Raw genomic sequence first — 26,403 nt, 5'->3', positions numbered from 1 at the left:
CCCACCGAGCTAAAAATAGTTCACCTCTGTGTTGCCAGTCTAAGTCCACTTGGGAAACTTTAATCTTAGCAGCCTGATCCACTTGCTGGTTGTTTTGATGTTCTTCAGTGGCTCGACTCTTGGGTATGTGAGCATCTACGTGACGTACTTTTACAACAAGCTTCTCTAACCGGGCAGCAATATCTTGCCACAGTGCGGCAGCCCAGATGGGTTTGCCTCTGCGCTGCCAGTTGCTCTGTTTCCATTGCTTTAACCACCCCCACAGGGCATTTGCCACCATCCATGAGTCAGTGTAGAGATAGAGCTTTGGCCATTTTTCCCGTTCAGCAATGTCTAAAGCCAGCTGGATGGCTTTCACCTCTGCAAACTGACTTGATTCACCTTGGCCTTCAGTGGCTTCTGCCACTCGTCGTGTAGGACTCCACACAGCAGCTTTCCACTTTCGATGTTTTCCTACAATACGACAGGATCCATCAGTGAACAAAGCATATCGCCTCTCATTTTCTGGGAGGTTGTTGTATGGTGGGGCTTCTTCAGCACGTGTCACCTCTTCCTCTGGCGGCATTCCAAAATCTTTGCCTTCTGGCCAATCTGTGATCACTTCTAAGATTCCTGGGCGATTGGGGTTTCCTATTCGGGCTCGCTGTGTGATCAGTGCGACCCATTTACTCCACGTGGCATCAGTTGCATGATGTGTAGAGGGGACCTTCCCTTTGAACATCCAGCCCAGCACTGGCAATCGGGGTGCCAGGAGGAGCTGTGCTTCAGTACCAATCACTTCTGAAGCAGCTCGAACTCCTTCGTATGCTGCCAGTATCTCTTTTTCAGTTGGAGTATAGCGAGCCTCAGATCCTCTATATCCCCGGCTCCAAAAGCCTAGGGGTCGACCTCGAGTCTCTCCTGATGTTCTCTGCCAAAGACTCCAGGTAGGGCCATTCTCCCCGGCTGCGGTGTAGAGGATGTTTTTCACATCTTGTCCTGTTCGGACTGGCCCAAGGGCTACTGCATGAACAATCTCCTGTTTAATTTGTTCAAAGGCTTGTCGTTGTTCAGGGCCCCATTTAAAATCATTCTTCTTTCGAGTCACTTCATAGAGAGGGCTTACAATCATACTGTAATTTGGAATATGCATTCTCCAGAAACCCACAACACCTAAAAAGGCTTGTGTTTCCTTTTTGTTAGCTGGTGGAGCCATAGCTGTTATTTTGTTGACCACATCCATTGGAATGTGACGACGTCCATCTTGCCACTTTACTCCTAAAAACTGGATCTCTTGTGCAGGCCCCTTGACTTTGCTTTGTTTTATTGCAAAACCGGCTTTCAGAAGGATTTGGATTATTTTCTCCCCTTTCTCAAAAACTTCTTCTGCTGTATTGCCCCATACAATGATGTCATCAATGTATTGCAGATGTTCTGGAGCTCCACCCTTTTCTAATACAGTCTGGATCAGTCCATGGCAAATGGTGGGGCTGTGTTTCCACCCCTGGGGCAGTCGATTCCAGGTGTACTGGACACCCCTCCAAGTGAAAGCAAACTGTGGCCTGCATTCTGGTGCCAGAGGAATGGAGAAGAACGCATTGGCAATATCGATGGTGGCATACCACTTGGCTGCTTTTGACTCCAGTTCATACTGAAGTTCTAGCATGTCTGGCACGGCAGCACTCATTGGTGGTGTAACCTCATTTAGGCCACGATAGTCCATTGTTAGTCTCCATTCTCCATTAGATTTTCGCACTGGCCATATGGGACTGTTAAAGGGTGAGCGGGACTTGCTGATCACTCCCTGGCTCTCCAGTCGACGAATCAGCTTGAGGATGGGGATTATGGAGTCTCGGTTGGTGCGACATTGCCGCCGGTGCACCGTGGTGGTAGCAATTGGTACCTTTTGTTCTTCAACCTTCAGCTTTCCCACAACGGAAGGGTCCTTTGAAAGTCTGGGCAAGATGGACAGCTGTTTATTTGTCTCCACGGTGGCTATACCAAAAGCCCACCGGTGCCCTTTTGGGTCTTTGAAATACCCACTCCTGAGGTAATCTATACCAAGAATGCATGGAGCATCTGGGCCAGTCACTATGGGGTGCTTTTGCCACTCATTCCCAGTCAAACTTACTTCAGCCTCCAATACAGTCAGCTCTTGGGATCCTCCTGTCACTCCAGAAATACAAATGGGTTGTGCCCCTTTATAGCTTGATGGCATTAGGGTACACTGTGCACCAGTGTCTACTAGAGCTTTATACCTTTGTGGGTCTGATGTGCCAGGCCATTTAATCCATACAGTCCAATAAACTCTGTTGTCCCTCTCCTCCGCCTGGCTGGAGGCAGGGCCCCTCTAGTCCTGTTTGTAATATTTTCTATTCACTTTCTGTGAATATGAATCAGAAGTTCCTTCCATAGGATCAGAGGTAAGATCAGCCCTTCTACGCTGTCTGGGGAACTGCCCACTGGAGACTGGAGCAGCAAATTGCCTGGAAGAACCTCCCTTTGTGATTGTTTTACCTCGCAACTCACGTACACGTGCCTCTAGGGCCGAGGTAGGCTTTCCATCCCACTTCCTCATATCCTCTCCTTGGTCACGCAAGGTAAACCATAGGTCATCTCGTCGGGTGTACCGTCTCCCTTGAGCAGGAGGAGGATGAGGTCTTCTTCTAATAGCTGAGATATTAGTCCGTGCAGGTGGGGAGCAAGAATCTTCGAGTTTCTCACACACCTCAGATAGTTTTTCTAACAGTTTTTCAAACTGGCTTTCAGATTTCTCAGTCAGTCTTTCTATAGCTGAGACACAGGCCCGCATCGGGGAAGAGAGATTGTCTTCATATTGTCGGAGCTGGTTAGCCACTGCACGTACTGGTGGCATCTCATCATCTTTCCAACTCATTGCTGCCAATGAGTTGGCATACGATGATGGTGCACTCTGTACAAATTTCCGCCACATGGGTCGGGTACATTCAATTTCATCTGGATCTACGGATGTCCGTGGGTCATCCAGGTTATGATAAATCAGCTCCCGAACAGCTAATTCTCTCAGAAACTGGATACCTCTCTCCATGGTGGTCCACTTGCTTGGGTGGCATACAATATCTTCCTTAAAGAAATACCTGTCCCTCACACCTGACAGGAGTCTCCTCCAGAGGCTGCAGGCTGCTGACTCTCTTCCAATTGCCCTGTCAATGGCTGCTTCCCTAGACAGAGATCCCAGCTGCCTGGCTTCCCTGCCTTCTAATTCCAGGCTACTGGCCCCTCTGTCCCAGCATCGGAGCAACCAGGTGACAAGTTGCTCACCTTGATTACGGCTGAAATCTTTTCGCATATCTCGCAGCTCACTCAGGGATAGGGATCGGGTGACTACCTCCCCTTCTGTGTCTCCCTGATCATGTGATGGGCCTGGTTCATCATCATCTTTCACTATGCGAACTGATTTTTTGGTGTATTTCTTATGTACAGGGGCAACTGATACTGGTGTGGATGATTGGTTTTTCGGTTTCTCTTTGGTACTGCTTGCCGAGGTTTGAGTAGCCACAGTGTCTGGCGTGGGGGCTGAAGCAATTGCAGTGCCTGTAGCAGGGGCTGGGGTAGCTGCAGCACCTGCCGTAGCGGCTGAAGTAGCTGCAGTATTTGTAGCAGCAGTTTGAGTAGCCACAGTGTCTGTTGCAGGGATTGGAGGAGCCATAATACTTTTAAAAAACTGTTTAAACTTCATCAATATCAAGATCTGAGATAGCTGCAAGAGACTTGTCACCATGAACATGGTGGTAGGGGTATAAAAAGGGTATTCAAAATTCTCAAAAGCTGTTGAAATTAGCTTGGTGAGGTGGGGAAAGCTGTAAACAGATGTTCCACCCGCGGCCTGGCTTCCCGGAACAAAACAACAGGTATAGTTCCAAACAACACCCACAAGATGGCTCCCGAAATACCCGGGTGGAGCTGCCTCTGCCTCCTCGCTCTGCACACTGCCCGCCGCCATTGAGTACAAATATGAAAATGGTCCCGTTACCAGCAATCTCACTAAACAAATCAGTGCCGCATAGCACAGCAGAACGATACCTTTGATCCAACACACATCATTGATAAAGCGTGCACAAACACCGACAAACAGAAAATATGGCAAGTAGGGTGCTATCCAGTACAGCTCTAAAAACAACTGCGAGAACAAATAAAATAACATTGTGCCCAGCGATGACCAAACCGGCTTAATGAACACTTGTAACAAATCTGTTTTCAACACACTGTGTTCAAACCTGTCCTTATCTCAACCCTTCGGGACTGACCAGGGCTTGAACCTTGGATCCTCCGACTACGGTCCGATGATCTCACGACTGATCTAGTGAGGCCCCTTCGAGCCCCACGTTGGGCGCCAAAAAGACTGTGGTGGTTTAGCCCGGATCACCACACAGTTTCTTATTCACCCTGCCCCTACCTAGTGGGACAGGGGAGAGAAATTGGGAAGAAAGGAAAACTCGTGGGTTGAGATAAAAACAGTTTACTAAAAATACTAAAAACTACAAAGCTAACAGGATATAAGGATATAAATATATACAAAATATACAAAATGAACAATGTACAATTTCTCACCACCCGATGTCCGAATGACCGACGCAGCCCGTCCTGAGCAGTGATCACAGGAACAACACCGAGCAGCAAGCAAAGGGGGAGAGCAAGCTAGCAAGGTAGAGGGAACGATGCCAGCAAGCAAGAGAGAAGAAAAGAATGCCAAGGGTGCCCAAACGGATACCCGACAAGAAAAGGAATAACTGAAAAATGATGCCCCCTCCCATGGGCAACCCCCACTTATATACTGAGCATGACGTTTATGGCATGGAATACTCTCTTTGGCCAGTTTGGATCAATTATTCTGTCTGTCTTTCGCCCAGCTTCCCGCATCTGCACGCTAACGAGACCTTAACGAGACTTGGAAAGCCAGACAGTGTCCTTGGTCTCATTCACAACAACTCGTATCATCAGAATGTTTTTATCAACATTCTTCACACACAAAATCCAAAACACACCAGCTACTGAGAAGAAAATTAACTCCATCCCTGCTGAAACCAGGACATAAGGGTAACAATGAAAAAGTAAATTGTGTTTTATTGGCTTGTGCCAGGAAACATCACCAAATTCAGATTCCTTCTCATCCTGCAACCACAAGCACCATGTCTTCAGCACTTGCATATGCATCTTATTCCAGTGCTAACTAATGCAATTAATTAGTAACTAGTGCCTATATCATAGCTGTAGAAGATCCATCTAATATGCTTGAAAACTTAAAACAGTGGCATGTGCGGGCATATGGAAGAGCACTGAGTTTTTACAAATAATGCCTGTAACTATCTTCACTAAGTTTTTCCCAAGAGATAATAACCTGATCTAACAAGTCAATGGTGTATTTTTTTTCCTATATCATCAGCAAGTTGTCTTGTCTGGGGCAATGCTGTAGTTTCAAGTGATGATGGATAATATTTACCAGCTCCTTAGATTAGGTTCATAATTAGGAGAATTTGAACTACCTGCACACGTCTTATAGTAGCATTTTAAATTTGCTGATAATTAACTCAGTACCTTCTTGTCATATTTTTAGTAGTCAGTAAAGCATTCTCTTTCCAGTTGTCTTCATATTTTCTCAACAGACTTTGATCTTTAAGGATCGATATCAGTATCCGTTGCTGTCAGTTGCTACATTTCCAGTGACTTTGCTGCTGATGTAGACTCTAACTGTGAAAATATTGAAAATCTCATTATAACCTTAATGATCTCATTGTGGTCCTTAACATGCTGTGATGTGGCTGTTTCTTCAGATGGCACCATGTCTTGAATGCAGACATCTTGTGCCAATGAATACGCCCACTTGCATTGTATGTGAGTCGCCAATAGCTCCACAGCTGCAGCCCCAAACCAACAGCTGCATAAAGGTAATTGAGAATAAATGTAACAAAATAGCAATTTACCTCCTGGCATGCATTTTCTAAGAGATTACTTCATTACAAATATTTTGATTCAACTTGGATTTGTATAATTACATTATGACAGCTTTAAGAGTTAGTAGAATTAAAAACACCTTGAACAGAAATAATCGTTAAAGGTGAACCACATTAGCTCAGGAAGGCATGCTGAAGAGCACGTGATGTAGCAGTGTGAATGACAGGAATGCATGCACTTGTGTTCAGTGGAGAGATTTAAAATGATTTTGAGTAGAGATGATTGTATGATTTATGGCCTTAGTAATACTAAGCATTTTAAGTTTATTAAATATATCCTCATTACTCTGCTTACCTCATTTGATTGTAAGTGCTTAGCACAGATGGGCTGGCAGGACTGGGGCAGTGTATATACGCCCAAAATATTAGAGCACAGTCTTGATTGGTGATCCAAAAGTGCTAGTGGTCTTAACTAGATGAAATTTGCCCAACAAAATACTCCCTACCCAGGGGCATGGGGACCAGGTAGGGGCCCTCCTTGATCCCCCCAGTCAGGGGAAATGGTGTGAGGAGGAGAGGTCTGATACCACATGTCGACAATTGGTTGCAACCAACTGGGGAATCTCATCAATACATGAGAGGGAGGGTGTAAAAAAGGGAGGAGCCAGGCTCTTTTCAGTGGTGCCCAGTGACAGGACCAGAGGCACAAACTGAAACACAGGAGGTTCCCTCTGAACATTAAGAAACACTTTTTTACTGTGAGGGTAGTTGAGCACTGGCACAGCTTGTCCAGAGAGGTTGTGGAGTCTCCATCCTTGGAGATATTCAAAAGCCATCTGGACATGGTCCTAGGCAACCAGCTCTGGGTGGCCCTGCTTCAGCAGGCAGGGTTGGACCTCCAGATGTCCCTTCCAACCTCAACTGTTCTGTGGTTTGTGATAATTGCAAGGGAACATTTTTGGAAAGAGAAGGATGCTGAAAGGATCTGAAAAAGGATGCTGAAAGTTGACTGAAGATTAACAGATAACAAAGGAGATTAATAATCTGAGGCAGTTATCAGCTTAATGTCACAGTCAATTATAGACATTGGCCCAAATTTAATGTTTTATGACAACCTTCATGTGGGTGCAAAGACAAACCTGAACTAATTGAACTATTATTATTATTAATAATAATTTTCCTTGCAGATACTGGACTATCTGTTTTGTGTGAGTGAGTACAGTGACTAAGCAAACTGACACTAATATGTACAAAGATCTTGAGGTATTGACGCTTAGGAACTGTACCATGGTTTTAAAAAAATTATCACCAAGATACATAGATTTGTGATGCCCAGGCAATATGGCCTAACTAAAGTCTGAAGCCCACAGCACAGACTTGAAAGTTCTCTTCTATCTGCAGGGCTGAATAACCACAGCACTTTGTAAGATCAAGTCCTCTTCTTATTATTGTTGTTCACAGTTTTCAAATACTATGTGAAATGTATTATTTCTCTATTTAAAAGGGCAAAATAATTTGTCAGGTGTGTGGCACAGGAAATCCTCTTCACCATAAGCACTGTGTGACATGTGAAAGCAGACTGCCTCAAGTACAGACGGTAAGGCTGCTTGCATCAATCACACTAGGGGTAATCAAATCAAGCGAAACCAGGACAATAACATTCTTTTTATTTGGAAAATTGAAGTCATGTCCCTGTGTCCTTATGTTACAAAAGCAGAGATTCCCTCTTCTATGCGATATTCAAGCCCAGTACTCCCACAGATGCTCCATCACAAATGTCCAGCTAAACATAAGTGTATTGTATAGCTTCAAATTTCTCCTGTGGAAGTTAGGATTGCAAATGCAATTGTGAATGTTCAGAAGGCTCTCAGAAAAAATGGGTAGTATTGAGTCCAAGGGAGTCTTTTTTTGTGTTCAGATTATTTTCAATTGCAATAGAAAACTTGAGTTATATAAATCACAAAGATCATTCTAATTTATTTAAATTATTTTGTGAAAATAAAATATTCTTTTACATTATTTTTATCTCCATTTGCTGCTTCCTCTATGTGCATACAGCTACTAGGCTTGTATTTGGCTGTGACTCTGCACAGAGGAGAGAAAAACAAGTGTTCCCCCTAAAAATGCTGTCTCTTTCAACTCCCTATTTAGCTTGTTCATTTGGTTCCTTAGAAGAATTATACTTTCACTTCTGAAGAGAAAAGTGTTTTATGAAAACCTTATGGTACATTTCACTTCTCCAGGTTGCAATAAATACAGAAATGAGAGAATGATTTGTGAGTCAAAAACATCTGATTCTAAAGGCAACAACTTGAGTTTTAAAACTGTCAGTAGCTAGAGGCAAAGGTCTCTTGTATTGCCACTGAGGTGTAATTTCGAAGTGAATTTCAGTAGGAATCTGTACTTACCTAAGATAAACGTATATTTAGGTGCTTCACTGAATGTAGCTGCATATGTAGTTCAGCCTATGACTTGAATTGTGAGACCTGCAGTAGCTAAGAGAGAAAGTTAAATGCTTACTAAGAATTATTAACAGTAATGAGAAATTTTACTAATAACGGTGATTAATTAGTGATAACCAATAGTAATTCCTGAATAATTAATTATTAGTAACAATGCTAGTATTACTGTTAATTACTATTAAATAATTTAGATTTAGAACATATTTAGACTTGTGCTTTTGCAAATTTTGTCTTCCAAAAGAACCCCCAAATTACATCATTCAAATTGCAATGCAGGCCACAGATTAAAATAGGGCTGTTTCATGTTTGCTTACGTCCTGTTGTGGTGTCTGTAGTCAAAATAATTTTCCTCAGGTTCTATTCCTTATCCATATTCCTGACTTGCAGAGAAAATAAACTGCATAAGCCCGGACGCAAAACTTAACAAAACATTTTAAGACCTACTTGTCCTAACTAGGATCTATAATCAACCTCTAGAAGTTTCAGCTGAAAAATCTGTTTTCTTTTGCTTACCCATATAGGTTAACTGTAGTAGGAAGGCTAGGTAATATATAACTTGTATGGGGTAGAAGAGTGATAAAAATATTTATATAGCAAATATCAAACTGAGAGAAAACTATTTATCTGAACACACTCTCCCTGCCATACTACTACAAAGAAAGGTACAAACAAAAAGAGCTGTTGTGTTCTGGATTTGAAAATACAGGTTTATCAGCAGAGAAACCTCCCTCTTAACTCTAAATATACTTATACATGGGGCCATATTAGTAAATACTCCATGTAAAAAGACAAAATTTTTTTTTGCACTTAGTTCTGCTAAAAATATTTTAAAATTAATTCATGCCACATTCTACTGTGTTTTTGTAATAAAAAAATTACAAGTTAGATCCAAGTCAGTCTGTTGCTTATTCAAAGTTGAAATAATTCTTTTACGCTAAATGTTACTTTATGTTATCAAAGTAGCTTGCTTTCCTCTTTCACCTTGTTTAGCTTGTGAACTTTTCTTCATAAGAACTATTTTCTCCCTAATGCTTTTTTTGTCTTATTAGCCCATGTTTGGAGGAGACACCTCCCTGCCTTATCACAGCCAGCGAAGGAAGACAGTTTCGTGCTCAAAATGCAACCATGTTAACCCATGTGATGCCCGTTTCTGTGACTGGTGTGGAGCCAAGGCATGTGCTCTCAGTCTTTGTGTTGACAAATCTGTTTTTACTCATCTGTGACCTGCAGCAACTTCAAACTTATCTTTGCAAAACTCTTGTCAGTTAGCACATAGATTATTAATATCAAAATACTTTCTTAGAACATGTAAGACTATATAAAATAAAATGAAAGGCTTAAATGACATCCTGACCCCACGTCAGTCAGTGACTTAAGGGTTTAAAGATGTAAACAAATTACCATGGGTCAATGAGCATCGGCTCATTGCATCAGCTGAGGTGCAATAGCTGCGTACTCTGTCAAAGTAACTTAGCCAGAAAAGGTTAAAGTGTAGGCTAATTTAATGCAAGTTTTCCCATATCTGCTCTGACCTATGATCACCTATACAGGTAGTCACCAGAGATTACATGATGCATGCAATTTTTTTTTTGGCTGAAGTCCTCATTAACTTCACTGAAGACAAGTACTTTCTCTTAACTGCTGCTCAGTAGAGCTTTTGCATGGTACAATCATTGTAAACAATTTCATCTGGCATATATGTTTATAAATATAGTGTTTCAAGCTAAGATAATACTTGGGGAGATTTATTTTTTTTCTGTGAGCTTAGTCTACATAAAATTTGAAACACTTCCCTATATGCATGCATAACTATTGGTCTCGTACTGTTCCAGGAGACTCAGGAGTGGTGGGGGTCGTGTTAGAATTGAACAGGAAAGAATTGCAGTCACTATTCAATATCAGAGCACACACTCCCACTGGCAAGGCTTTACCAAAGAAAAGAAATATTTTTGGAAGTGTATGTTAAATAACATACCAAATGCTAGATCTGTCTGAAAAAAAAGTGTTTGCCTCCATAGCACCATGCTGAGATAGGTGAAGATTCGCTGTCTTGCATCTGCCAGTGTGTGAGCAGCCTGGTATGCTGGTTAATATTTCTAATCTAATAGCTTTAGGTAGTGTTACTTTACTTCCTTTTAATTTGTGTCACTGCTTTTATCTTTCCTGAACCATGCATCATGTGTTTCTGTAGTGACAAGTGTCTCATTCAACTTTCCAGCCTGGACCTCCTCCATCCTACTTTACTTGTTTCAAGTGTGGCACAAGCAACCGTCCATATGCTCGCTTCTGTGGGTCCTGCGGTGTTTACATAGAGCCCCCATCAAGGGAGGGTTCTCAGAACACCAGTCTTATGGATACTGGGGATTCACTGGCGTTTTCTGAGGTAAGACACAGTATTACAAAGCCCGGTAGAAATCAGCACAACTCTGTTCATTTCCTCTTTGAGACAATGTTGTGGTCTGTGAGCATGCTGAAGGCGAAACCAAAGATACAAAGATATGTTTATTCTGAGAACTTCTTTCTGCCGAAAAGTAACCTTAGCTAAAGGCCTTAATCCAGCCATATTCTAAATAGGAAAGTGAGAAACAATCAGCTTTTCAAAAGTCTTATCTCTTTAAGTACTTTTATCTTATTCCTTGTGAATTATTTGTCCTGCTGATGCAAGGTATTCTTTCATGCATACATAACAGTGCTTTGAAAACTCTCTTTTAAGAAAGACCATAATACTCAGCAAGGCAAGCTTTTGTCCTGCTAAAGCATACATGTCATTCTGCTGGCAATCATGAAGAGTTGTGCTTTTGCTTGAATATTTATGATAAGTTGCTTCATTGTTACAGACTGGTAATTAAAATCAAGAATTGTTAATGATTCTTCCCACTAGCTTTTTCATTCTTGTACAGTTTTGTATACTGTTCTAGTTGATTTCTACTTGTAAGCCATTTCATTATATCTAAGTATATTACTTACACTTTTCCTTCTCCTCCACTCCCCACAGGCTAAACGATTTCAAACTCAAGTTGCCTGGCAGCCTCTTCCTATTTCCTTGCCCAAATCAAGGGCAGAACTAAAAGAAAGAGAAGACAAAGGAACCCAAACCATTGGGCTTTTTTACCCATCTAGCAAACTGTTGGAAAAGAAGGAGCTTGAGCTCATTTCACAAAAAGAAAAGCTGGAAAAGATGAGTGATCATAATCCTCTCCTGACAGCCATTAGTCCTGGAAAAGGTTAGGAGTTTTGATTTTATGTTTTCTAAACAAAGCTGCAATGTATGACTTTGCTTTTTCTGGAGAAGATCATAGTCTATGCAATGTGGCATCAGTGGGACACTGATTTACATCTTTACAAGTCTGTCTTCCCAGCAGTCACTTGTAAATGCAGTGCCTTAGAATTGAATCACTGATCTCCATCAACAGGTAAAAGAAAGCGTATCAGCAATATCAAATTTATAGTTACTGAACCCTCTGCAGCCTTACTAATTTGCTAGTAGTTTGACTTCCACAGATCCTACAAGGTCAGGGCAAATGTCCTGTATTTGAACCGGAAACCACTGAGCAACCACCCCACCTCCCAGCACTCTCCCCACCTCCGGCAATGTGAAGTTCAGTTAGAACTGCAATAGCACCTGCTGGGAGTATTGTTAAACGAAACTGAGATGCAGGGGATCATAGTTTTGAAAAATATAATGAGGCTTGTCTATGTGAAGAACTTGTTTGGGGTGCTGTTCTGGAATGAATTATAGACATTTCAGAAGCAAAGCAAACTAAACTAGAGAAAGAGATTCTTAACCAGATTACAAAAAACAGGGTCCGTAGAAACCTTGAGAGCTCTTGTAGGCTCCATCTTCCAGCCCCCGAAAGGTATCGGTGTATCTAATAACTCATTGCAGAGACTGTCCATGCACAGACTACCGTATCAGTGCTGCACATGACTTTGTTTCACAGTCCCTGGTTTGGTCAGTTAGTTCTTTGTGGAATTACTTAACTTTTTGCTGTCATTAAAGTTTGCAATTTTTAGAGATATTAGTTTTTCTATCCTGGGAAAACACCAGTTTCAGCTTTCTGGATCCCAAACCTTTGAAGACAGTCCATCAATATTAATTAGGGACCTAATAAATGGCCAAATGTGAAAAATTGTCTTTAATGTCACAGGGCAGCCCAGCTGTGCAGTTCAAAAAAAAAACTTAATTTTAAATCACTACAGCACCAAACCATGGTTTGGAGGAGCAGTTACTTTTTTTGATCCGCTTTCCCATCTCTAGCTCTTTTCTACAAACCCTCAGGCTATTATCAGAGTTGTTTATCTACTGGGTAGAAAAAAGTTGCTAATTAATGTTAGAAATTCCTCTTTTTACTCTGTGTATAGATATCCAGATGATAAACTTCTATGTTTGAAATCATCACTAAGGAAATCTGTTTTTCTACGCCCTTTCTCTGAAATGTGGCATGTTCTCTTAGACATTACTGTAGGAAATACAACATGACTCAACATGTTAGGGAGCTTAATTTAGTCAGAGATGATACAGAATTGGCCTGCAATAGTGCTGAGAGAAAAAAAAAAAAAATAGCACCAAACATTCATATATCTCTAGCAGAAGAACAGCTCTTGACTTGTGAGTGAGAACTCCCTTCACTGGGAAAAGTTGAGAAGAAATTTTGAACTGCTTTTGAACTATGGTAATTTTTTTCCATTTAGTAGAGGTAACGAGGGAAATAGCAGCAGCACCAAAACACTAATCCTCTGACGTGTACTGTATTTCTTTTGTGCTCTTCTTTCAGTCTGTTTTGAACAGGAGCCAAGTAATTTACCAGGTAAAATTTACAAAGAAGTCTCCCATTTTCTACTGTAATAAACAGTAAATCAGTGTGATATAGGTGTATTCAACTATTGACAGCATGAATCCAAGTATTCCATCAGTGCTGCCGAAAATCCTTTTAGATGTAATAAAACATCGAACATGCAAGAGTATGTTCCTGGCCATATGGATTTTTTGAAATAAAATCTGGGGATCTAGGCTAGTTATGAACCTGTTTATTGCAAATAATACTGACTTATCTGGAGGGATCCCTCACTAAGTAGTAGTCTAGCTTAGATTTTTTAATTACTATTTTCAACTTGTATTAGTTTTTGCATATGAGACCATGGCGGGGAAAAAATTATGTTGCTCTGTGCATCCTTCTTTTTAAATTCCTTTGAAGCTGCCTAATAAATAAGACTTGCTGTTTTAGTTTGTCATAGTTTCTGCAAGTTCAATCTTGGAAGAGTCCTCCAAGCACAAAAACCCTTGCGCACTTGCCTTCTCTTGTAAAAGTCAGAGCACAGCACTTTTCTTCTAACTTGGCTTCTTTTCACTGTTTTGAGCTTCACTTAACATGAAGGGAAGGATAAGGTCAGAGCAACTTCATTGTGTAAGTTAAACAAGGTTACCAAGCCTACAGAATTTATTTACAACAAAATAAATCATACTCTGTACTTTCAGAGTATTAGCCAGATCCTGATAACAATCACTTAAGAATAAGAGCAAGTAATTTTATTTCTTTCTCCGATGAAAACAGAACGTTGCTTCAGAAATATTTGGACAGGAGCTGCAAAAACTGGAAATGGCCTAAGATTAGCTTTGAATCCAGGCGCATTCAGCCCCTAATGTTTCATGCCCTGTACCAGTGTGAAGGAATGTTGACTTTCTCCCAGAGATGCTGACAGACAAAAGAGCAGACACGCTTAAGCTTTTAATATGCTCTCCCATATTTGGGGATAATTTACACAGACCAGAACACTGTACAGTTGAGTTACTATGCCTGCAGTTTCCAGATTTGGCTTATTGTTACCTGTCAGTGATCTCAAATAAATTAAAAATCAGTTCAGTCACGCACAATTGCTTAGATATAATATTGTACTTTTAAAAAATGATCTGGAATGATGTGAGATTCTCCTTCACACGGGGCCAGTTTTGATTCCAAAGGACAATTTCAAGACATGGTTTTGTTGTGACTAGAGGTGCCCTAAGAATGAATTATAACCTATGGATAAGACAGTATTTCACCTTTTTTAGGGTATAACTTGATTCTCATTTTCTTGATCAGATAGATTTTTCTAAAGAAAAGTTCAAGTTTTTTTTTTTATCTCAGTGAAAATATGCTAACTTTTAAATAATCCATCACATGGCTAGAAGAAATGTTAATCACAATTTCAGGGATTTTTCTCCTGCTTAACTCTCTCTGATCAGGTTACTGGAGAAAACAGCTGGACCATGTCTGCGCTCACCTTAGAAGCTATGCTCAGAACAACCTTGAATTCAGAGCACTGATTGGGGAACCCCGAATGGGAAAGGTAGGAAGGAGCTTGTGAGTAGCGGCTTTCTGTGCAGCCTCATGAAAAGATTATTGTGGCTGCGGAAAAATAAATGTCTCCCTTGTCCTTACACTTTGACCCGTTTGTGTGTGTAATTATTTTTGGTTTGTTATTCCATTTTTTGCTCAGTCTTTTTTTGAAGATTTTTTTCCTGCTTTCTTTCCTATGGCAGTTTCTATTCTTCTCTCACCTCACAGCTGTAAGAGATGTGATAAAAGTGAGAAAACACTTGCTCAGCTGCTTCTATATTATCCCACAGCAGGCAATCAAGAAAAAGGAGACATCACTAACATCTATGTAGTTGATTAGTTAAATAAATCCTACTAGAAATGGGATTTAGATTATATGCTTGCCTCTGCTCCGGGCTGGATTATACCAGCAGATAGCAGCAATTATCTTTGGCTATAGAGTATACTTCTAGCATAAACTATACCAGTATTACAGGAACAGGGTATTGCTTTTCATACTGGAGATGTAGTCTTCAGGATATCACCAAACTGCATTAAAATTATTAAAGGGGTGATAGCAAGAAGGTGGAAGAACCTGGAGATTCTTCATGAAGTGTCCTAAAAGATAGGGCTGGTATGACTGAGAGATCATTTGGTCCCTGTCCTGAGGGAGGACCAACTCTGCCTAAACTGTTCCTGACAGATGTTTGTCTTGAAGCTTTTCAAACTCACCAACAATGGAGATTTCACAATTGCCCCAGGCAGTCCACTTCTGTGCTCAATTATCCTTGCTGTTCAGCTGCAGTACTGTATTGCTTTCTTTGGCAGCCCTGCTGGGTTAAGGAGTTGCATCCCCTCACACTGCTTCCTAGGTGCTGCCAGCACAACTGCTTGCGGCAACGTCCTGTGGACTGGGTCAGTGACTGACCCAGGCTAAAAATAGCTCCGGAGGGGGAAAAAAAGGCCATCAGTGCTAGTACAAAAATAGGTTAGCAGTGAGCAACTGGAAGTGGGATGCAGGCAGAAGTAGGGTTGGAACTCCTTGAACTGGCATAGCTACTGGGAAGCTTTTTCCCAGTGTCTGACCTAAGTCTCCCTTGTTACGGTTCAAGCTCACTATTTCTTAGCCTGTCCTGTCTGATGTAACACACCAGTCAAAAAAGAAATCAATTTTAGCACATAGAAACAAGTACAGAAAAATTTGCGAATACTGAAGGTCAGAAACCTAACTGTCATTTGGCAGATTACACTTTTGGGTGGTAGGACACTCCATCAGATACTTTGCATCTGAATTTTATACCCACTGAGACCTCTTGGGTCTGCCAATATGTTCAGAAGCTGTAATATAATGTAATATATATATGTAATAATAAATGTAAAAGATAGCTGCTTGGTGAAGTTGAGATATAGGTCCACTGCAACTTGTTTCCTTTGCTACAGGATTCAAAAGAATATGCCTGAAAAATGCTAAATTGCCTAGAGAAGGCTATTCCTGCTGCTTCTTGGCCTTTTGTCATCCTATTGTCTTGAAACCACGGCCCCCAAAAGTGACAGAAGTGATTCAAAGTAGATGCCAACTATCTGGGTTTAATGCTTCTTTTTCAGTTTTCATGCAGGTTAGAAATATAATCAACCTTACCTCAAAATTCTCAACCTGCTGCAATACAACCTTGTCAGCTCCATTCCACTTCTTCATAATCCCCTCTGCACTTATTTATTTATAACTTCAATAGTCTTCTTGTCAGCAGTACTGTCTTGATGAAATGATGTAGACAGTTGCCCACATTTTACTACAGACTGGTACAAGTAAAGCAGCAACCAGTTCTCCTGGAGAAGGGAGCCCTAAGGACAACACAGTCTTTCATGCAGCCGCAAAATCTGGGTGGAGAATGACTGAACTTTCATGAAACGTAGCATGATTACATCTTTTGGATTCATTTGGCATTTCAGTCATTCTGTATTTCATAGAATATTTTGGGTTGGAAGGGACCTTTAAAGGTCACTAGTCCAACCCCCCTGCAAGGAGCAGGGACATCTCCAACTCGATCAGGTTGCTCAGATCCCTATCGAACCTGGCCTTGAATGTCTCCAGGGATGGGGCATTTCCAGTTACTCAAAATACCACCTGCCCCTTCCTCAGTTAGATGAGATGTGTTGGTACAACACCACAAGTAGGCAAAGGCCACATGTGTGATTTTGTGTATTGGCTCCATAATAAATATCATCAGTAAGACTTATTCCTAAAACTATTTCTATGTACTTTTTGTAAGAGACACTAACCATTCCTCTTTCCCTCTAGATTAATTCTGCTGCCATCCATGAGGATGACAATGAAGTCACTATTACATTGAATTACGCTCTTGCTATTAACAAGGTCAGTTCAGGGGATGAGGACCGTTGTTAGGTGGCTCGTTTAAAACTGTCGCTAGACCAGTCAGTGTAACACTGAAATATTTTAAATTCAGGTCTAAGCAAGAAAGTATTTTTGTTTAGAGGGTGTTAACTCATCACTTTAGAGAAACTAATCTTTTTCTTTTTCTGTTGGAGCTGGCTGAACAGGTATCTTTATCTAATTAAGCCAGACTTCATGGTTATGTTGCTATCATCTTGCATTTCATTAGTTTGCTATTAATATTAGCAAATTAGCTGATGTTGTTTGATCATTCTAGTACCCCTTAGCTCTTGATCTTAGAGCCTCCTTTTCTTCAGTCTCCATATTGTGCTCTTAAGAAACAAGTTTAGTAATTTTCAAGAGTTTGGGATAATGTTTGCCAGAGCTCCTGTTAACTGTACTCAAACGCTTGAAATCTTTACCTCCAGAATTACCATATTTCAAAAATCATCCACATATTCATTTCCAGCTTTTCAAATATGAAAATCTACCATTTCAAAGATCCCAAATTCAGACTGTGTCTCTTGTGTAGAATCTTTAAAATCTTACTTTGCTGAGTAGTGCCTGAAAAGGTGTATCACATCATTGCACAAGTGAGGAGTTAATCAGATCTCCCAAGTGGTAGACACACTTTCATTCAGATGAGAAGTTTCATTTCATTAAGTGAGGTTGTGTAACTTTTTTCTTTTTTAAATTAAAAAAAACCCAACATTTAGAAAAAAAATGCTAATTATTTTGCCTCAAAACAGAGTTCAATTACATATAATAATTTGTCTTGTGCTAATTTGAGACTGATATTAAAAGCCTATATATTTCTTCATATGCAACACCACTGTTTCGTGCTACTAAGATTCAAACAGCATTACATGATAATCTGATTCACTGCCTGCATTTGATGATTCTACAGGATATTTATAGTAATAAACCAGTGAAGTTCAGCAGTCATTACCTCAATACTGTAACAGAAGTCAGAGATGGACAGGATGGCAGTCAGACTATTTCTGGTGAGATTTTTTTCCCCCCTGTCTTTATCATAGACCATAAATATAGTAGTCAAGAATACGGAAGTAGTGCTTGGAAGATTAGACACTGAGATAGGCAAACGAATATATTAGCACATTCTCTGCCTACTTAAGTTCATCTTTAAGTCTCAAAATGTGGCCAAGTTGAGATTTAAGCAATGTACAGACTCTGTCAAAAGCTAATGGGAATGCTTCATCCCTAGGGAACAGCTGGAGAGGCAAATAAACTGCGGCCGCAGCTCATGGCAGTGTCTTTATTAGTGTAGTAAAGCTTTAGATGCTTTGCATATTCTTTTATAATATTGACATTTATAGCTCCTATCATCTCTGCTTCGGAGCTGTGTCAGGGACTTCAGCTTTGGCACATTTGGCAAAGATAAATTACGAAATACATTAATGCTAGACCTAGTTTTCAGAGATGCTTAACTTGCATCTCCCATTACTGTGAGTATCAGCTCAGCATTTTAGGCATCTCATATTGGACTTAGGTTTTCATTAAATGAACTAATTGTAAAGTCAGCGTTAGAATTCAGAAATTCTTATAATATAATTTGACATACTTCAATTCATGTCAAAGTTTCGCCCAGTAGGTGCTTCTAATCTGAGACTTGGCAAGTGGCAGCCACAGCACTAGGAGCTGGTTTTCTGGAGTGTCAATAATGTGACTGTGATTCCAGGCACTCCAGGAGCACCAGCTCAAAAGGTCCCCACGTGCTGCGCAATTTTCTTATCAATCCTCTTGCGCATTGGAAGATTACATCTCTTAAAAATAATGGATGTACTTATCCACTCATAGTCCTCTACTCTTGTTCTTAAAGTATTTGGGAGCTAAACAGCATTGAAAAATTATAAAGTTTTTTTGGTCAAAACAATTAATGAATCTGAATCAAGCCTGTTGAATAGCTGCAGCTAGTTAAAAAAAAGACTCAAATCCCCCAAACTCCACATTTCATTGAATCTTCATTTCAAAGCAAGTTTTTAAGTCTGCCTGAGTGTAAACCTTTTGTTAAAACCAGTCTGATCTGCAACAAATATTTCATCACTTTCTCTTGTAGAAAACTGATAAATACTGCTTTCATTTCAACGCAAAATAAAATATTTTTGTGGATAAATTATTTCCAGATCTCTCTGTCAAGTTCTTGTTAGGATACTAACTTTGCTTTGAATTAACACTTGTTTCCCTTTCTGGTAGGCAAAGATGTTCATAATCTTTTCCATTCAAGAAACAAAATAAAGAGAACGAAGTCAAGAACACTTACAGAAAAAGAAGACAAGCTCCCCGTACGTATCTTCTGCCTGTACAGGAACAACTACCTGTAGAACACCACTAATGTGAAGGAGGGCATCCAAGGGTAAAACCAGAAAGCTTTTAATACTGGCTAGGGTGGGAGAAGGAGAGGGGACAAACGTCCAACTTAACATAAAACCTGAGAACTGGTAGCTGACATTTGTTACAAAACTGAAAATAACCAAACTTTGTTCCTACTAAGAGTTTAATTAGATTGTTGCTCTTCTTTTTGCATCCATTCTGTTTTCCTGACACAACCTTAAGCCTAAAGACTGTTGCAGACTGATTTTGTTACAGGTTTTTCTCAGAAGTAACATCAAATGAAGGCATTATCATCTTCTCTTGACCCTTACTACCTGGTTTGACTGCTGTGCTATAACTACTGTTCGCACAGTCAGACGGTGAACTAGACAGGGAAAGACGATTTACGAAACAAGCTTTTAAGTCAACTCAGTTCTCCCATAAAGCTGAGATGTCAGCACAACTGAGGGCTAGCTTAATGCAAGAAGCAATGCTTTACTTCCACTAGAGAAATATCCTGGAAGCATGGCCTACAAAATGTATCATCAGTAATAGCCCAGAAAACTTCAAAAGAGAAACATGCATTAACCTCAGGTTGGATCACTTCGCCAACTCCATGGGTGGAAGAATCATAGAATCACATGGTTGGATGGGACCTATAAGATCATCTAGTCCAACCGTCTTCCCACTACCATTGCTGCCACAGCTACTAAACCATATCTTGTAGCTCCTCATCAAGCCGCCTCTTGAACACTGCCAGGGACGGAGACTCCCACCACCTCCCTGGGCAGGCCGTTCCAGTGCCTTACCACTCTTTGAGAGAAAAAGTTTTTCCTCAAGTCCAATCTAAACCTCCTCTGGTACAACTTGTGGCCATTTCCTCGGGTCCTGCTTGTTGCCTGGAAGAAGAGGCCAAACCCCTGTTCATCACAACCTGCCTTCAGGAAGCTATAGAGTGCAATGAGGTCTCCCCTGAGCCTCCTCTTCTTCAGACTAAACAATCCCAACTCTCTCAGCCGCTCCTCATAAGACTTGTGCTCCAGACCCCTCACCAGCTTTGTTGCCCTTCTCTGGACACGTTCCAGGGCTTCAATGTCTTTCTTGTAGTGAGGGGCCCAAAACTGAACACAATACTCAAGGTGCGGCCTCACCAGTGCCGAGTACAGGGGGATGATTACCTCCCTGCTCCTGCTGGCCACACTATTTCTAATGCAGGCCAGGATGCCGTTGGCCCTCTTGGCCACCTGGGCACACTGTCGGCTCATGTTCAGCTGAGCATCAACCAACACCCCCAGGACCCTTTCCTCTTCACAGTCCTCCAGCCACTCAGCTCCGAGCCTATAGCGCTGCATGGGGTTATTGTGGCCAAAGTGCAGGACCCGACACTTGGCCTTGTTGAACCTCATGCCATTCAGCTCAGCCCAGTGATCCAGCCTATCCAGATCCCTCTGAAGGGCCTCCCTACCCTCAGGCAGATCAACACCGCCAAGAAGATACAGAGCTTTGTGATAAGAGTCCAGAGATGAAAAATTCTTGGTCAAGTGTTTGGGCTTTTGAAAGGGGAGAGGTGGAAAGGTGGGAAGAAATAAAAGGAGAAGATTTTTTGTTTGGTTGGTTGTTTTATCTCAAGTTATCAAACTTCTCTGAGGCAAAACATACTCATTTTCTAAATAAAATACTTCCACAAGTTCTGGAAGCTTTGAACTTTAATTTTACGGCAAAGAACTTGTGCCTATATTTACTGTGGTGAACAAATCTTTGTACAATCCTGGAGAGTGGCACTGCCATAAAGCTAATCACTTGCAGGCACATTTGCTGAGTCAACACCTCAGTATCGAGATATTTGCCTGGGCTATCCAACACTTGCTCAAATTCAGAAATTCCTACAGAAAGGTCATGAGTTAGTAATGCTGAGGCTTAGCTACATTCATGCCACTGTGTGCATTTTCCACCTCTACACAAAGGCAGAATATGGCTCGCCTACTTGTATCTTCACTACGTGAAATTTTACTGGCTGTTCTCTGTGTTTCCACAGCCAGAGTCCAGACAACTACTGGACGAATTGGGTCCAAATGGGAAAGGAAGAATTACCTTGGTAGAACAATTGCTCAGTGAAGTAAGTTATTGCTGGATAAAGTTTCCCTTTCCAACTCTTTGACCATCTACTGCATGAATATTAGCCTGGTATGCAACTTCAACGTCATGTTTAGGAGGCAACATCCTTGGAAGACAACTGTCTTTGAGTTGAAAGAGCACTTTAGAGAAGAAACAGCCTGTTTTACATTTATATATATTCTCCCCAAATTCCTATTCGGCTGCTGTGTAAGGCATTCTCCTCCTGGTTTGTCAAGGCCATACAGAAAGAAAAATATATGAATCTTATAGTTTCAGGTCAGGTCCTCTGTATAGCAAAAGAAAGCATAACCTCTACCGTTCTGTTGTGTAGGTGCATCCTGACTATGAAATCTAGCTTGACTGCCCTTGTTATACACATTTACTCTGCTTTTGAGCTAGGACAAACATTGTCAGCAGAAACATTAAGAATCAACATCACAATCTGAACATTTCTGTCTTGAGCACAAAGACCATTTGCACGTTAAATTGGCACAATATTAAAGTAAAGCGGCAGCTGAAGGATCTTTACGGCTTTAACAGTTTACCATCCCTCCCCTGTCTGTTCTAGGGAGCTGACCCAAATTGCAGCAGTGAGGAGGGCCGACCTGCTCTCACAGTTGCTGTCCTTAACAAGCACGTGGAAGCGATCTCCCTTCTTGTGCAGAAAGGTGCTGACATCGACCAGCAGTCAGGACTGTAAGTGAGCACTGATTCTCTGCCTCAGGTCTTTCGAAGTTTTACCAAAAAAGCACTTATGCTGCACTTTCAGATAGGATTAACCTCCCACCTCCCCTCCAAAAGTCTGTAGTTGAGGAGCTACTTTCAAAGCCAAATTTTTTAGAACAACAACAAAAAGCCCCTGCAAATGAGCAAAGATAATAGTATTCACAGTCCTTCTCTCAGTTGCCAGCTTTGAAGATTTCTCATAATTTGTTAGAAAAGCTGCTCTTCTACTCAATTGCTTCCCTCATCCACTTCAACTTAATACAATAAACCACACTAAAGCCTACCCCCCAAAAAAATCACTGTGACTCGTCATGTATTCTCTATCTTATTAATTTTCCTTAATTTAATTTGCTAACCATTTACTGGGACACTTTCCTTAGGTAATAAGTACATTGCTTATTCCTCCTGCGCAGGCACAACAACACTGCTCTCCATGAGGCAGTTCTGCTTGGATTGGAGGGAGAGGAGTGCATCCGAGTCCTGTTACGGTAAGCACTGCAGCTGGGCCTCTAGCTCAGCTACAGGCTACCCACAGTCTACCTGCACAGACCTAGTTGGCAATACCGGAGGGCTAGAGCTTGGCTGAGGCTCAGCGCTCCTGCCTCACAGTTGTGTCCCTGCAGGAAGAGGCATCCAGAAATTCTGAAGTGACTCTACATCAGCACTTACCTACAAGTCACTTCACTAATTCCAGTAACTTAGAATGAATTTAAGTAATTTGAAACAATCTGTTCTTTATTTACAGCTGCAATGCAAGCATAAAAAAGAAGAATGCAAAAGGACAATCAGCATATGATTTGGCTGTTACAGCTGGAAATAATGAAGTTATTTCATTGTTTGCAAGTAAGCTTGGACAAGGAACATTGGACAAAGTTAGAAAGCCCAGGAGCATTGGTCTCGTCAGTGTGTGATTGCAACCAACTTTTCCCCAAAATGGAGCTGGAGGTTCTTTGAGTTTGGGAGCACCTAAGCGCACACATCCAGTTCTGTCTGCAGACTTCACAAACCCAATACAATCAACTCCAGCCTTGTAACAACCAACTGTTTTGTACAAGATTCCCCCATTCCTTCACAGCCGTTTAGAGCACAACTCTTCACTGTCTGTGTTCTCTTCTACAAGATTTCTTTTGCTTTACAAATTTGAGCAAGAAGAGGGACCAACCAAACCTTTCAAGGCACGAGGACATTCAAAGGAGACCTGATGAACACTGCTTAAGACAGTTTGACACTTGAGCAATATCACTGCTTTTGATTAGCTTGTTTTCCATTTTGAAGTTAAAACTGCATTCAGTGCAGCTCATTGCGTTAAAGGTCAGATTCTTTTCCTCCAGAAAACTGAGTAAAATTACTTTTCTGTTTTGCCTTCAACTTTTATTTATAAATGCATCAACATGAGGCAGCACTCAACTACAAATAAAAGTTTACAAGGATACCAGGCACGCTAAGATTTGGTATAAGTAGACATTATTAGCCACAATCCTAAAGGAGTTTTAAACCTCCTTCCCCTTTTTATTTCCAAAAGTATCCAAAAGCATTGGTATATTCAGTACAAAAGTGGAAGTGCCTGTCAGCTCCTGCCAGAAACACAAGCTTTTGCACCAGAGCTACCAGCATCTCCAAAATGGAAACAGCTGGGCTTAAAAAAAAACCCACAACAAATAAACAAATAAAACCACAAGTAGTAATCCTTAATTAAATGAACCGGAAGAATAGGAGAATCCCTGCAGAAAGAGATTATGTATGCAGTGCATCAAACGCCAGGTACTTCCCAGACAGACTCAGGCGAGTGAACTTCAGTCTGTTTCTCACAGAGACGGCCATCCTGAAAGCAGTCTCAGGAAACACAGCCATTCAGTCAGAGTGGCAGTGCCAGTGCACGCATATGAGACAGGTGTCACCGGCAAGTCAGAAGCTACAGCAGCCTAGGAGTCCAGCTTTGCTATTTCACGGCGCACGCTTTTGGCTGCATCTTCAACCTCGGTCGCCTTCTGAGAAATTTCTTTTTTCTACAAAGAATAAAAATAATACATTACCATCTACCACTAAATTAAGCATCATTCAGCTTCAAGGGGAAAGTGGGCTACAGCTCCCATAGGGCAAAGGCCGACAACCAGGAAAGGACACACATCCGATCCAGCACAAGTCAGGAAGCAACAACCCATTTGGGCAACACTGCGCTAAGGAACCAGGAGGACACCTAAAGAAGGCTAGAAACTAAATAACTCTTCCAGCGTTATAAGGGTGTAGAAAAACATCATGGTGCTGATGTGTACATACAATTGCATTTCTCATTCGTTCTTTGTCCAGCTTCAGGAACTCCTGCAGTGTCAGGTTAGAAGGATGTTTCCGAAGGGAGAGAAAAGCACAGTGTGCAGAGTGTTTTTTGTGTTCCTGCCTGAAAAGGGGGGAAATAAATAAATAAATAATTTTAAAAAGGCAGCTCACAGAAAGACACACGAAGCCATTCTTCCCTGCCAAGCCCCTCGGTTCCACCGCTGCCGCTATTGCCCAGCCTCATCCACCCCCACACTGGAGCGGAGCTGCCATGGGAAGCGGCGCCACGGTCCCGATTGCGGAGCGGGGGGCCGGGGGGAACCCTCCCCACTACTCACATGGGGTCGTCGTCGGGCTCCCAGCCCTCCAGCTCCTTGAGGCAGAAGAAGCACTGCGCCACGTCGGGGCCGTTCTCGCTGGGGCAGTGCACGAAACCCGCCGCCGCCATCTGCGGGCAAAGGGAAGGAGGGCGGGAGGGCCCGGTCAGAGCCGACTGGCCCCCGCTCGGCCCGGCTCCCCCGGGCCCCGCTCCCCCGCCGGGCTCACCCGCTCGGGCGTGCAGGCGCAGCCCTCGGTGAAGGGCCAGTTGCGGAAGGTGGCGGCGCGCGTAGGGACAAGGTAGAGCTGCCATTCCGCGGGCAAATCCGCCGCCGTCTTCGCGTCGGCCGCCATGGCTCCGTTCAAACGGCGGCGGTTGGCCGCGCGGGGCAGGGCGGGAGCGGGGCGGCCGCGGGGGCCGACGGGAGCTGTAGTTCCGCTGCCGAGGCCCGGCTCGGGCCTCCCGTCACGGCCCGGGGAGGCGGTCTGTGGGGAAGACCCCGGCGGGCGGTACCGTGAACGGGTGAGGGCAGGACCCACCCTGGCAAAGGCATGGGGCCGGCGCAGCGTCAGCCGCCCTCCGCCCAGCAGTGGCTCACACAGCTCTGGGCCACGCGGCCTCGCACTCCGCCGGCCCAAACCTCCCGCTGGGTCTGACCTGCCAGCCGTGGCACCCCTGGGCTCCCCCCGAGACCCCCCACCACCCCACCCCACCCAAAGCAGCATCAGCCAGGGCACAGCCCTGACAGTGAGGGCAGGCAAGAAGCACCCTTGTAGTCATGAAGGAGCTTGATGTACGGCATGAGCCAGCAGGGAAAAAATGCCTTTTTTAAAGCCTCCAGCGTAAATCCAAGGTGAAGGAGGACAGTTTTGCAAGTTTGACCTTTTTTTTTTTTTTAAAAAAAAAAAGTTACACCCACAGGAAGATGCCATGGGTTTCTGTGTTGGCGGAGAAGCACAGTGGGAAGGGTCCTGTTGAGGCAGCACCCTGTACACAGATGCTCTCACTGCTCTGTGGCAATGGCCGCCTGTTCTTGCCACAGGCAGCTGCCCTTCCCCTGCCGCAGGCAACAGGAGCAGCGGAACTCGCTCGTCTCTGCCTGACTTAACGGCGCCTGCCTGCAGAAGGGAGCGGGACCTGGCAGTCTGGCTCGCTGCCACAGGGGCAGGAGGCAGCTGGTTTTTCAGGGAAGAAACGGCTACTCATCCATCACAGCGGCAGGAGCTCAGTTTCCTGCATTGTCTGCTGCTGCAGGCACTGTGTGCTCAGTCTTCTCCAGAAAAAAACCGCAAGGACTAGAGGGAAGCAACCCCGTGGTCTGGGTTACCTCCTCAAGCAGGCTGATGTAAGCAAAGTAGTCAGAGACAAGGGATAAAGACAGCTTAGCTCAACCATTTGCTAGCTTATCATCACAAGCAGGTAGGTCTGCAAAGAAGCACAGCCTCACACCATAGGTGGCAATGAGAGGACCACGCAGACTTGCTTCCTCCCTCAGACTGAATCTAAAACCTGAAAAAAAGCATTCAGCACATATGTGTGCAACATCAGGACTCTCGGGAAAGAAACTTCTCTTTCAAGT

General features: G+C 42.6%; 2 protein-coding genes across 2 annotated transcripts in view; one reads left to right on the top strand and one right to left on the bottom strand.

Moving 5' to 3' along the window:
• Nucleotides 1–23,193, top strand: part of DZANK1 (double zinc ribbon and ankyrin repeat domains 1) — a 31,397-nt gene extending 8,204 nt beyond the window's left edge. Inside the window, exons 9-21 of the mRNA XM_086744052.1 lie at nt 5,790–5,903; nt 7,414–7,506; nt 9,421–9,543; nt 10,590–10,754; nt 11,367–11,595; nt 14,595–14,698; nt 16,967–17,041; nt 17,967–18,063; nt 19,274–19,362; nt 21,426–21,506; nt 22,074–22,201; nt 22,645–22,719; nt 22,977–23,193. Of these exons, the coding sequence (XP_086600178.1) occupies nt 5,790–5,903; nt 7,414–7,506; nt 9,421–9,543; nt 10,590–10,754; nt 11,367–11,595; nt 14,595–14,698; nt 16,967–17,041; nt 17,967–18,063; nt 19,274–19,362; nt 21,426–21,506; nt 22,074–22,201; nt 22,645–22,719; nt 22,977–23,142 (1,539 nt within the window). The 3' untranslated portion in view covers nt 23,143–23,193. The remainder of the gene's footprint in view (nt 1–5,789; nt 5,904–7,413; nt 7,507–9,420; nt 9,544–10,589; nt 10,755–11,366; nt 11,596–14,594; nt 14,699–16,966; nt 17,042–17,966; nt 18,064–19,273; nt 19,363–21,425; nt 21,507–22,073; nt 22,202–22,644; nt 22,720–22,976) is intronic.
• A 134-nt stretch (nt 23,194–23,327) lies between these two features.
• BIRC5 (baculoviral IAP repeat containing 5) lies at nt 23,328–25,177 on the bottom strand. Its single transcript, XM_086744053.1, has 4 exons — nt 25,052–25,177; nt 24,844–24,953; nt 24,509–24,626; nt 23,328–24,237 (listed from the first exon to the last, which is right to left on the bottom strand). The coding sequence occupies exons 1-4, from the start codon at nt 25,175–25,177 to the stop codon at nt 24,154–24,156; spliced, it is 438 nt and encodes a 145-aa protein (XP_086600179.1). The 3' UTR covers nt 23,328–24,153.
• Between the last annotated feature and the right edge of the window lie 1,226 nt (nt 25,178–26,403).

This window comes from Chlamydotis macqueenii, chromosome 3 (assembly GCF_036417535.1).
Source record: "Chlamydotis macqueenii isolate bChlMac1 chromosome 3, bChlMac1.mat, whole genome shotgun sequence".
NCBI lineage: Eukaryota > Metazoa > Chordata > Aves > Otidiformes > Otididae > Chlamydotis > Chlamydotis macqueenii.
This window is presented reverse-complemented; position numbering and strand designations above follow the sequence as displayed.